Source organism: Fistularia commersonii, chromosome 20 (genome assembly GCF_037954325.1).
Source record: "Fistularia commersonii isolate RoL2024-O1a breed Wild chromosome 20, RoL_Fcom_v1.0, whole genome shotgun sequence".
Classification (NCBI taxonomy): Eukaryota; Metazoa; Chordata; class Actinopteri; order Syngnathiformes; family Fistulariidae; genus Fistularia; species Fistularia commersonii.
The window spans coordinates 14,183,648-14,195,161 of NC_141303.1; the positions used below are offsets into that span (position 1 = coordinate 14,183,648).

The 11,514-nt window shown below is 41.1% G+C and overlaps 1 protein-coding gene across 1 annotated transcript; it reads right to left on the bottom strand.

Moving 5' to 3' along the window:
* Nucleotides 1-2,850: 2,850 nt before the first annotated feature.
* On the bottom strand, nt 2,851-7,889 carry LOC147223043 (uncharacterized). The gene is made up of 4 exons (XM_086167407.1): nt 6,873-7,889; nt 6,182-6,319; nt 5,465-5,536; nt 2,851-3,389 (listed from the first exon to the last, which is right to left on the bottom strand). Exons 1-4 carry the CDS (start codon nt 7,852-7,854, stop codon nt 3,277-3,279), a joined length of 1,305 nt encoding a protein of 434 aa, XP_086023533.1. The 5' UTR covers nt 7,855-7,889; the 3' UTR covers nt 2,851-3,276.
* Between the last annotated feature and the right edge of the window lie 3,625 nt (nt 7,890-11,514).

The following is an 11,514-nucleotide window of genomic DNA, read 5'->3' on the forward strand; positions in this document are numbered from 1 at the left end:
TGCATACCTCCACCGCTCTAGATTTTCCTCCACTTGTTCCCTGTTCTCACTACAGATCACAATGTCATCTGCAAACATCATGGTCCATGGAGATTCCTGTCTAACCTCATCTGTCAGCCTATCCATCGCCACTGCAAACAATTCTGCACATCCCCCTTATTCTTAAAAATGGGCACCATCACACTTCGTCTCCATTCTTCAAGCATCTTCTAAAATAAACTAGTCAGAAATTCTACAGCTGCCTCTCCCAGACACTTCCACACCTCCACAGGTATATCATCAGGACCACCTGCCTTTCCACTCTTCATCATTTTCAATGCCTTCCTCACTTCACTTTTACTAATCTCTGCCACTTTGTGGTCTGCAATAGTCACCTCTTCTACCCTTACCTCTCTTTCATTTTCCTCATTAGCTGATGGCCTTCAGTTTAAACTGTGCTTCATAAGCGTATCTCTTTGCCATTTCAGGGTTGTTAAAACAACGATGTTGTGCATAACGCACATACCCGTTCTTTTATATACAATCAACCCCCACACTTCCCCCATATGTTTTTTACTTGAAACTCTGGCACAACAATTTCCTTCGGGATAAATAAAGTTGTTCTCATCTCTCATCTCATCTTAACGTTGTCATGGTGTTCTCTGCTATGTCCACCTTACAACAACACACACAGGGCGCACAGCACTATAGGGCGCGCAGCACATTTTGTAGAAAATCTAAGACTTTTGTGTGTGCCTTATAGTCGTGAAAATACGGTATAGTGATCTGGTCGTGGGTTCCACCAAGTACATTTACACATGGAAAATCTGGACATTTTTGGTTAAAGAAGCACATACTGCAAAAATAAAACCCATTATGTGGTTGTTAAATGTGATACAGGAACAGCTGAATCCACTACTGTTACAGTTCAGGCAATATAATTTATGATTATGATCTTGTGAAATCAGATTTGTAGATATTGTTTCTTAAACTTACCGGCTCCTCACTCAGGAGAACAAACCAAACTGTTCTGTGCAGGAAACAGGTGCCCTACTGAGTTACTACACACTTGCTTTGTTTACCTAAAAAGGTAATACATGGCTTGAAAATTAGATAAATGACCAACATTTCCATCCTCAGGACACCGACTGCACTGCTTTCAAGAAATGTCTTGCCAAAATTGAATACTGTGGGCTCCTTTTGTGATGAATAAATATTTTTTGTTCATTTGTAGAGGGGATTTCAGTGTAATCAAGAACAGACACAAACCAACCTTAAAAGACAGGACACAATACAACAATATGGAGAGCTCTAAGAGTTGGTTTATGGCCTTGCTGCAATTTAAACATCTGAATTTGTGCCAAATGTGGACACTGAAGCTACCCAGGCAGTTAATAAAAAAGTAATGGCAATCTTTCTTATAATTAATTCTATTAGAATCAAAGTCCACCAAAGTCAATTCCAGAATTAACCTCCAGTCCATGAGTCTAAATTTTGAGAAAAGACCAAATTATGAAGTCCGTTTTATTGCAATCATTGATATTCACTTGCATGGATTGGTTTTGAACTGTGACAACCATCTATTCATAGCAGCGGCAGAAAGACACAGCATGTGGACTGATGTGTTACTAAAAAAAGATGACTGGCCTGTGCCCTGAGTGTGATCGATAAGATAACAATAGATGATAGTCTGCAAGCACTCTAAAAGTTAACAAAAAAAAAAGATTTTTATGAATAATATATAAAAGGACTTCAAATATCTGTATTGACTTGAGGATGAATTAGCGACCAGCCCGGTCAAATACAGCTCAGAGACACAACAGCCAGAGAAAGAAAATCTAATTCCACACTCTGAGGCGTCACACGATACGTCCGAATAGAAAGACGGATTGAACATGTAGCATGTTTTTTTTTTTTTTTTTTAAACAAAACTGCTACATTTCTTTTCTATACTTGACACAACCTTCCCAATATCTTTTGCATATATAGGACAAATATTTGTAGGAGTCCCCTTAATTCTCAGCATAGAGTAAGAAAATGTTTAACCCATAACTGACAGAAAAAGCAGGGGCTTAAATAAGTTTCTGGTGTTTGACAAATATAATCTTCACTACTTCTGTTTTCATGTCAATGACTCATAAAAAAATAAAAAACACTAAACATCAAACTGAATGTCTTATTTTCAAAGGCACTCTATTGTGCAATTTAGCTGTAAGGAGATCCAAGTCAAATAATTCAAAATATTAGCAATTTGAAGGGTTTTGGGCCAGAGGTCATTCATCTATTCTTTGACAGTCGGCTAAATAAAGCTGCAAAGTGATGGAGGAAGCTGTGAGCTGCAGTGACACAAACACCACATTTCTGATTCCACTGCATAGCCTCACCATCAATACAAAGCCAGCGATGAACACAAGTCTGAGCCGATGTTCAAGCTGCCAGTTCTTGTCCTACTTGTAAGTGTTAGTCTTTCCTCTAAGGAAATGGTATAATGTGCCTCTGCTTTAGGACATTGAGCTGAGGACTTTGGTAGGAAAGGGAAAGTGATGAACTGAAAGGTAATGAATACAAACAGGTTTTGTTGAAACTTATTAGCAGTCGCATGTTAAAGTTGACAGAAAGAGGCAGGGGTTTCCTGACAGCATGCTATTTGATTTGTGAGGACAAATGGATTGGTTAATTTGATTTATATATAAATGATATAATTTGACATCTAACTTAACAGTATGATGGTAAAAAGAACTCAACACTTAAAGTCACGGATGTGTTTGTTGCATGACTTTTAATGCAAAAGCAGAATGTAACAGAGCACAGTGAATGTTGACAAGCCTCACATACCCACAACTTACCCTTTAAAATCAATACACAGACGATTACATGGACTTTTCAGCCACTCTACATTTTGGTCAAAATATGAACGTACTAGTCTGATTGTACATTGACTTTGAAATAAATATCATGTTATGATGTTGACAGGGAAATATCCACATTGGGAAAAATATCCTAGTTGAGGCAATGTAGGCGCTGGAACTGAGACGCAAACCAACAGCAACATGTTTGGTGGAAACCTCCCACAAGTAAAGCTAAAGGATGTAAAAGTGCAAGGAATAGGAAAGCTTAATAAACTGACACTTCAGTTCAAAAGGATGTCAACTAGGAGGCCAGAACAAAACACTTGCACAGCTCTTACAGAACCTTTAGTTAGTAAAAATGAGAAAAGGTAAAATCATAAAGCCAGTCAGTGAACATGAAGATGAGCACTTTTAAACATTGACACGTTACCTCAGTCTAACTTCCAGTTCACTTATAAGGGCTGGGACGGTGGAGGCGTCTGGTTTTAGCCCTCTTGGATAGTCCTACCCGGATTGGTCGAGAACAAGTTCTCAGAGGCTCCAGTCTCTTGGCCTGCAGTCCTGGGCACAGATAAAACATGATATGAATCGGCGCACGTATTTCCCTTTAGCCAACGACCTCCTTCCATGACATTTGCAATGTCTTTCCAGAATGCAGCGTTTACCACCAAGGACGGTTGACAGTGAGTGAATCTTCTTCTTCTTCTTCTTCTTCTTTCGGCTTTTCCCGTCAGGGGTCGCCACAGCGAGTCAACCTTCTCCATCTAACCCTATTCTCTGTATCTTCCTCTCTCACACCAGCTACCTTCATATCCTCTCTCACTACGTCCATAAATCTTCTCTTTGAGTAAATGGCTAATTTGCTATAATTGAACATTTTCCAGTTTGTGATCTTGACAATTTTATTTTCTGCTGTAGAAATCTATCATTACCGTAACCAGAAACAGAAAAAAAATGGTCATTTAAAACTTTGATAATAGAAAAATGAACTCAAAATAAATGTTGATTTGGATGCATCATTCAGGGGGAGTGATGTCACACCTTCCTTTCTCAATCAGTTCACTCAAAATTGATCTTTTAACAGGTTGAGACTGTTCCAGATACAATTGTATACTGTAAATAGAATATTAGAAAAACTAACATAGAAAGTCGGGAAAAAATCTCAATATACCTCATGTTGTGGAAATTATCCGGTCTGGATAGCAGCACAAGTCCACACGAGGTTCTTAAACAAAGTTTGTTCATTCAGTCTAAGGTCAATGCACCAGACGGACAAGAACAAGCATAAGGATCCAAATCGGTAAGCAGAGTCCAGGAACACAGGACCAATCACAAGGGAGAAATACTGGAGCGCCCATACCAAGAAACAAGACCTTGTGGCGCCTGGATGAGTCTCAGGCAGGTGTCTTCATGCCGGCCCTGATCAATGATCAGTCTCAGATGAGTGAGAGCGGGTGTGTGAAGTGAGGGAAGGAAGGAGCAGTGGAAAACCAGAGTCCAGGTTAGCCTGTGACAAACTTCCTATTGTGGAGCTGTTTTTTCCTGGTCCTGATTTTTTCCTGGTAATAGCTTTGGAATTGCCTGACCTTTCTTAACAATGTCCAGCTTTTCTTGAAAGGTCTGTCTTGAAAATGGCTTTGACAATAAATCTGCAACCACATCAATTTCTTCTCTTCCTTCAGCCATCATGGCTTGACAAATTACCTATTATATTAATACAACTATATTTGTGTTGGTGCAGCTCACTATATATGTAGCCTGCTAGCTCTGGCTAGTACACTCTCTGACGATCAACTCAAAGGGCGTGTGACACGCTGACACGACTTTACCCTTCTAGAAGGCCTTGGTATAGCAACTCAAAACCTGATTGGTTGAAGCAACTGTTTCATTGGCACACAATTTTTTGCTGAAGCACCCGTAAATCTGATTCTGCAGGCCTCCAGGCAGATTTCTTTGACTTTGGCCCTGCCTGGCAACAAATACTGGCTGAAATGTGATTGGTAAAATGCTTTAATATGAAAATCCCTATCTGGAAGCAGCACAGCTGGGAAAAAGCCATGACAGGGAGCAGCCAGACCCTTTGGAATTATTTAATCAATATTCACTGACAAAATATTATTAAAATCAGTCTGTGATTCAGTCTGTGATTCAGATATTTTTAAGGCCAGCGGAGAGGGCCTTGGAGCCCTTAACGGCCCACCACTGCTTGGACCTATAGGACTCTCTTGTTTTCTCCACATGGCATGGAAGAGGCAGTTACAAAGCATAGTAAAAAATACTATGTACTGTACATGTTTAATTTCCTCCTGCAACAGCCGATAAGCTGTTGCACATAAGCTCGCAAGGTGAACAAGAAGAATCCCTACCCTAAACAGACATGAACCTGCATCGAATATTCAGACAGCTTGATCTATTCCTCCAGCAAACATAATATATCTAAGAATGTATCGTATTCACGCTGCAACAGAGGAAGCCAAGGCTGAGTGTTTTATTCACTGCTTATCTCCTATTGGGGAATACTAACGGTTGACTATTCCTGAGGAAAATAAGATTTTCAAAGCCCTTTCAAATTTTTTTTTTCTATTCCTGAATGCCTTGACCAGTAATTTTCACTGTTAAATTGGTTTGGTGCTGACCTTGATGTTGTTCTGGGAGCACAGGATACATGAAGCATGGTGACCACATGGTCCTGTTCTTCTCCTGGGCGTCTGGAAAGATGAAACAACATTTAAACAGGCATGAAAGTCAAGCTAATTTTTTAATTTGTCACTGTTTATCATTAAATTTGCATTTATAACTGTTATCTTTCAACTTCAGGTTATTGAGAAAGAGAAAATAATGCTTGAATGCTTATGAGAGGAAAGACAAATCAATGAAAGTATCTGTATGTGGATGTGCGCGCGCATGTGTGTGTGTGTGTGTGTGTGTGTGTGTGTGTGTGTGTGTGTGTGTGTGTGTGTGTGTGTGTGTGTAACAGTGCACACCTATCTGACTGACATTCAAATGAATTCATGTGCATGTTAGACTGCACGTCAGATTAACAGAGGACAGCAGGATGTTAAATCAGGTGAAGCTGGCAAAGAATGCTGTCAAAGCTGAAAGCTTGAAAGCCACAGCTGCACATTAACAGAGAGCTGGTTGCCAAATGCATTCCTAGAAAAATTACATATCATTTTGCTCATTTGCTGTCACAAACATATCATTTTTTAAAAAAACCATCCACTCCATTCTTTGAAAACATTTAGACACAGTAGGAAGGGATTCGTGTTCACCCCTTTGATTTCTTGTATCAAATAAACATACAGAGTACATATCTGATGCATCATAAACAATGTCAAAGAAGGAAAATGAACCTTTCTTGTCCACGGCAGTACAGGCTGATGCCTCTTGGTAAAGCTGGCTACCACATGGCACCTCCTGTTCTCCACTAGGCCTGCCAGTAACACCAGAAACCACTGGTCCGGATGTTCCCAAACTCCCATCATCAGAGTCTACACCAGGAGAGACACTGCTTAATGTTCACTATGCTGGCAACTATTTAAGGCAACTTCTAAAAATACACTCAAGACATGAAGGGAAGTGGCAATATTTCTCTTAACTAAAGAGCGTTACATAATATACTGCTGCAGTGGCTGTGCTGACTCATAAAGGTAGAACTACTTCCGTATTTTTAATGCAAAAAAGGTACCACTTCATCGTCACTGTTTTTACATAACATATACATACATATCTTGTCAGGATGAGAAGTATTGGTAATGAATGAATGACTGAATGCATTTTTCATTTTCTAACAAACATTGTGTTTGTTTGTAGACTGAAATATTAAAACATCCCAGTGAATAATATTGAAAGGCATGAAGTGATCTGAGCCTTCAAATCATCCCAACTTTGCAAACAATCCATCTGGTATTAAACAAAAATATCACACCAACCAGAATTTTTTTCAAACGTTTCGAGGAACATGTCTTTAGCTTTACCCATCTACTTCAATCATCTGCTGATAGTTAATTACACTTTATTGGAATCTTAACAATTTGTAGTTACCCGATAAGTTTCCATGGAGGTCCAGCTCTGGGTTGCGGAGGCGATTCTTGTCATTTGAAGATTCCCTCTCAGAGGCTTTATTACAAGGGCGTCGTTCTCTGTTGCCCAAACTATCATGCCGACTAATATCGAAAAACAAGTCCAGCTCTTTTATGACCAAGTCAAATTGTTTTTTCACCTCAGTGCTGGGGCAGCAGTTCCCATCAGAGGTACTCATGGACCGTGGATTCCAGTCCTGGATGTGGTGTGCCTCAAGGTGAAGGTGCTCCATCTGTGCTGGAGTGTTGATGTCATCAATAAGCTCAGTGCAATTTGTGTTGCCAACTAAGAGTCCATCTGGCATCTTCTCCATCTGATGCACTTCCTCAAAAACGTCTTCCTGCTGCTTTGGCAAACCCCATTTCTTGTCAGTGTCTGCCCCAAAGAGAGATGTTTGTGTTTTCAATAGCTGCCTGGCCAAGCTGGTGTGGGGAGGCCTGCTGCTCAAGCCAGCATCTGCATCATCGTCATCATCTAGTGGGAGCTGGGTCTTTTCAAAGTTGTCAAATCCCTCTGGCAAACATTTGCGGAGAGTGATGGCAGATGGCACTGAGGAAAATTTGTCATGGCGGATTCGAGCTGTGAGTTTTTCTTCAACGGGCTGAAAACGGCATCTACCGATGGAATCATGCGACCCTGGCACAACTGCATCACTTAGCGGCAAGGCCAGAGGCTCTTCTGTTCTCTCTAGGCCTCTTTTATTCTTGTCTGTGAATTTGTCACTCTTGTCTTGCTGTTCAGACATACAGTGAAGCTTGTTACCGTCATTTTTAACACCTGAAGCCACTTCGTTAAGTTCTGAGATGACACTGACACATCTGTCCTCTGACAGTTCTGTCAGACCTCCATGTTCACAGTGAAGCTGTAAATCTGCATCACATTTCAGAGACGTCTCCATCTCTGTCACTCCTTTTCTATTTTTTTCCTCCGTTGAAGTAACCATCACAAAAACACTCTCATCTGTCACGGACAGCTGGTTTTCTGCATAGTCATCCTGAGGAAGAGGTAATTTTTCATCGACCTTAGTTATGGTTGCTCCTGTCCACTCACTGACCGAGAGGACAGAGACGAGTGTACGCGTGTTCTTGTTTCTTTGAAGCTCTTTTGACTCACTTTCACTTTCCGTGTTCCTGAGTTTGACAGATGCCAACTTTCTTTCATAAATCTCAGTTGTTCCAACTGCTTGGGCCCACTTAGTCTGTAAGCATTCTACTTCTTGCTCTTTGAACTGATTTCCCACGATGTCCAGTCTTCCTTTTCCTTCTTCTCCAGAAGGAACAAGCTTTGCAAGACTAGATCTGCACTGACAGCTGTCCTCATGTTCAATAATGTGTGTCTCCACAGTTGCAAACAAACAGGACTTGGATAAAGCGTGCAGCTGCGATACCGCTTTTTTTTCATTTTCATTCTGCTGTGTTCTGCTTGGCTTGTAAAAGCGTGCGGTCTGATCGGCAGTTTCGACCCACTGTCGGGGCTTCACATGATAACTGAGCAGAGGAGGCATTTCCATCTCACGGAGTGTCACTGATTGGGGTAATTTCGTACCTGCAGCACATTCTGAGTTACAGCGATTTTCCCCGGACTCCCTGACAGTCTCCCTCCAGATTGTGGGGTCAATTACTGTAAAGGGGCCTCGACCATTATCTCCTTCAGCAGCCACTCGACTCCTCACAGGCTTTTCTGTCTCTTTTTCGTGCTCAGCTGTTTCACTCCCAGGTTGAGTTGCCGCCTCTTCTCTTGCCCCATGGAAGTCATCAAGGCTTATGCTCTCAGTCAAATTATTCTGGTTTAGGGTTATGTGAGAACCATCGGATTCCTGAGATCTTACAGCAGAAGACACTGGTTCTAGGTTCATATCATTTTCATTAACATGGCTTTTTGTATTTCCGTTACGGAAAGCACCACAAGTAGGCAACTCTGTTTTTTGTCTGTCACTTTTTACATCTTCTGCAATGTGTCTAGAGGAGTCCTCATCGGTATCATAGTTAGGCAATAGATACTTGCCTGAATCAGAGTTTGAGTTTTGCCCTTTAGCATTTTCCCAATATTCAGCATTTTCCCAATCTTTGGAGACAATATTCCTGGAAACACTGTTCACCTTTCCAACATAAGTTAACTGGCTGTATGTAGTTAAAACTCTATGATGTGGTCCATCCTGTTCTGTGTAACCATTGTGATATCTGACCTCCCCATCACTTGCACTTAAGGGGAGCGCTTCTTTTTGACTGGCGTCATTCTGCACCTGACTCTCAACTGCTCTATTCCTGGGGCGGGGCATGCAGTTAATGGAGGCTCCATCTTCGAATGTTTTTCTCTCAGGCAGTCTGGTTTCAGTGTTGGTGTCTTTTAAAGTACTCGCTGCCACATCTACATTAACTCCCGAGGTCAGCTTTTCACTTTCAACAAAGGATTCCTTTTGTGATAATTCTGAGCTTTCCTGCCCTGCATTCTTTGTCAAACAACTGAGCAATGATGGGGAGTCAAAGGTTTTCTGCAACTTCAAAAGCAATGAAAACTCAAATGTACTATTTGAGCTGTTTGTCTGTGTGCATTCTGTCCTTTGTCTTTTCAGGCTGAACTGTGAAAAGATTTTGCTGTCGTCTGCTGGACTGATCTCATCTTGAATGATTTGATCCATTTTCTGCTTTCATCCAAACCTAAAATAGAAACAGTTTGAAGGTGCTAACTCCCACTGAAAGCCACATTGCTATGATAAATAGGTGGTTTTCTTGCAAAAGAATGAAATCAAGGGCAGTATGCCTCCAATTTTGAGCTTGCAGTTTTCTTTTATATTTCTAGAAATAAATTTAATTTTAAAGCCTGGGATCAGGTTTCACTCTTGTCTTTAAATGCTGGTGGATGATGTTCTGCACAGTGTGAGACAAGGGTTGGACTACAGGGACTGTTCTGTGCAAGTTTAATGGAGGAATTCAGCAGCTGAAATCATTACATAGTGAACTCATAAGAGAAAGACAATTAAGTGGCGATGATTTTGATCATTAATTTAGGAAGCCATTTTAAAAAGAAGTTGTGTGGAATAATTGAAGTGTTTCTGAGTTTCCCACTGAATGTTCTAAGCACAGGTGGATGAAACAGCCCCTCTCCTTATCTTCTCCTTAACCTGATTTGATTTCTGATTTTGATTTCTAAATTTTCTCAGAGCCCCGACCCCTACTCCATTCAATTTATGAATTAATACACACATACAAACACACACACACATAAATATATTTAATACACATTAAATATACCAAAAAATGTTTAAATGGTGAAGTACTTTTCTGCTGTTACATTCCAACTTCCCACTTTGAAGTGGTTGAGATTTTAAAATATTTGGCAGAGTAAGTAAAACTAATTTCTCTTCATTTTAACTACTTTCTCCCAATTGCCCCTTAGGGACAAATAAAGTTTTTTTTCTGATGTCTGATTCTGAAACTACCTGTTTCCAAATTGTGTGTGAAATTTTAAGTAGCATGTGAATATTCAAATCGTAATGATCACTTGAGTGTTCAATGCAGCCTCAGGGCGACACTGTCTCCCTGGGCCGGTCTCAAGCCCGGATGAATGCAGAGGGCTTCGTCAGGAGGGCGTCCAGAGAAAAACTTTTGCCAAAACCAAACATGAAAATCAAACCTAATAACCAGATCATACTGGATTGGTCAAGGCCCAGTTAACAATGACCGCCATTGGTACCGATGACCTACAGGGAACCAATGGAAACTGGGCTAGTGCAGGTCAAAGAAGGAGAGGAGGAAGGCAGAAGCAGAGAGAGAAGAGGGAAGGCAAGAGTCTGGGACTCAGGGTAGGGACTATTGGGACTATGACAGGAAAAGGTAGAGAGTTGGTCGAGGTGATGCAGAAAAGGAAAGTGGATATACTGTGTGTCCAGGAGACCAGGTGGAAAGGTAGTAAGGCTAGAAGCTTAGAGCAGGCTTTAAGTTGTACTATCATGGTACGGAAAAGAAGAGAAATGGAGCAGGAGTTATCTTGAAGAAGGAGTTCGTTAGGAATGTTCTGGAGGTGAAAAGAATATTAGATAGACTTACGAGTCTGAAATTGGAAATCGATGGTGTGATGCCTAATGTTGTTAGTAGCTATACCCCTCAGGTGGGATGTGAGTTTGAGGAGAAGGAGAAGTTCTGGAATGGGCTAGTGATGCAGAATATGCCCAGAGATGAGAGAGTGGTAATTGCTGCAGACTTCAATGGGCATGTTGGTGCAGGCAATAGAGGGGATGAAGAAGTGATGGGTAGATTTGGTATACTGGATAGGAACACAGGGGGACAGATGGTGGTAGATTTTGCAAAAAGGATGAAAATGGCTGTAGTGAACACTTTTTTCCAGAAAAGACAGGAACACAGGATGACTTATAAGAGCGGAGGTAGGAGCACCCAGGTAGACTACATCTTGTATAGACAAGGTAGTTGTAGTTGTAGGTGAGTGTAGAGTGTCGGTGAGTGTAGCCAGACAGCATAGGATGGCGGTTTGTAGGATGACTCTGGTGACAAGGAAGATCAAGAGGACAAAGGCAGAGCAGAGGACAAAGTGGTGGAAGCTGAAAAGGGAGGAGTGTTGTATGGTTTTCAGGGAGGAGTTGAGAAAG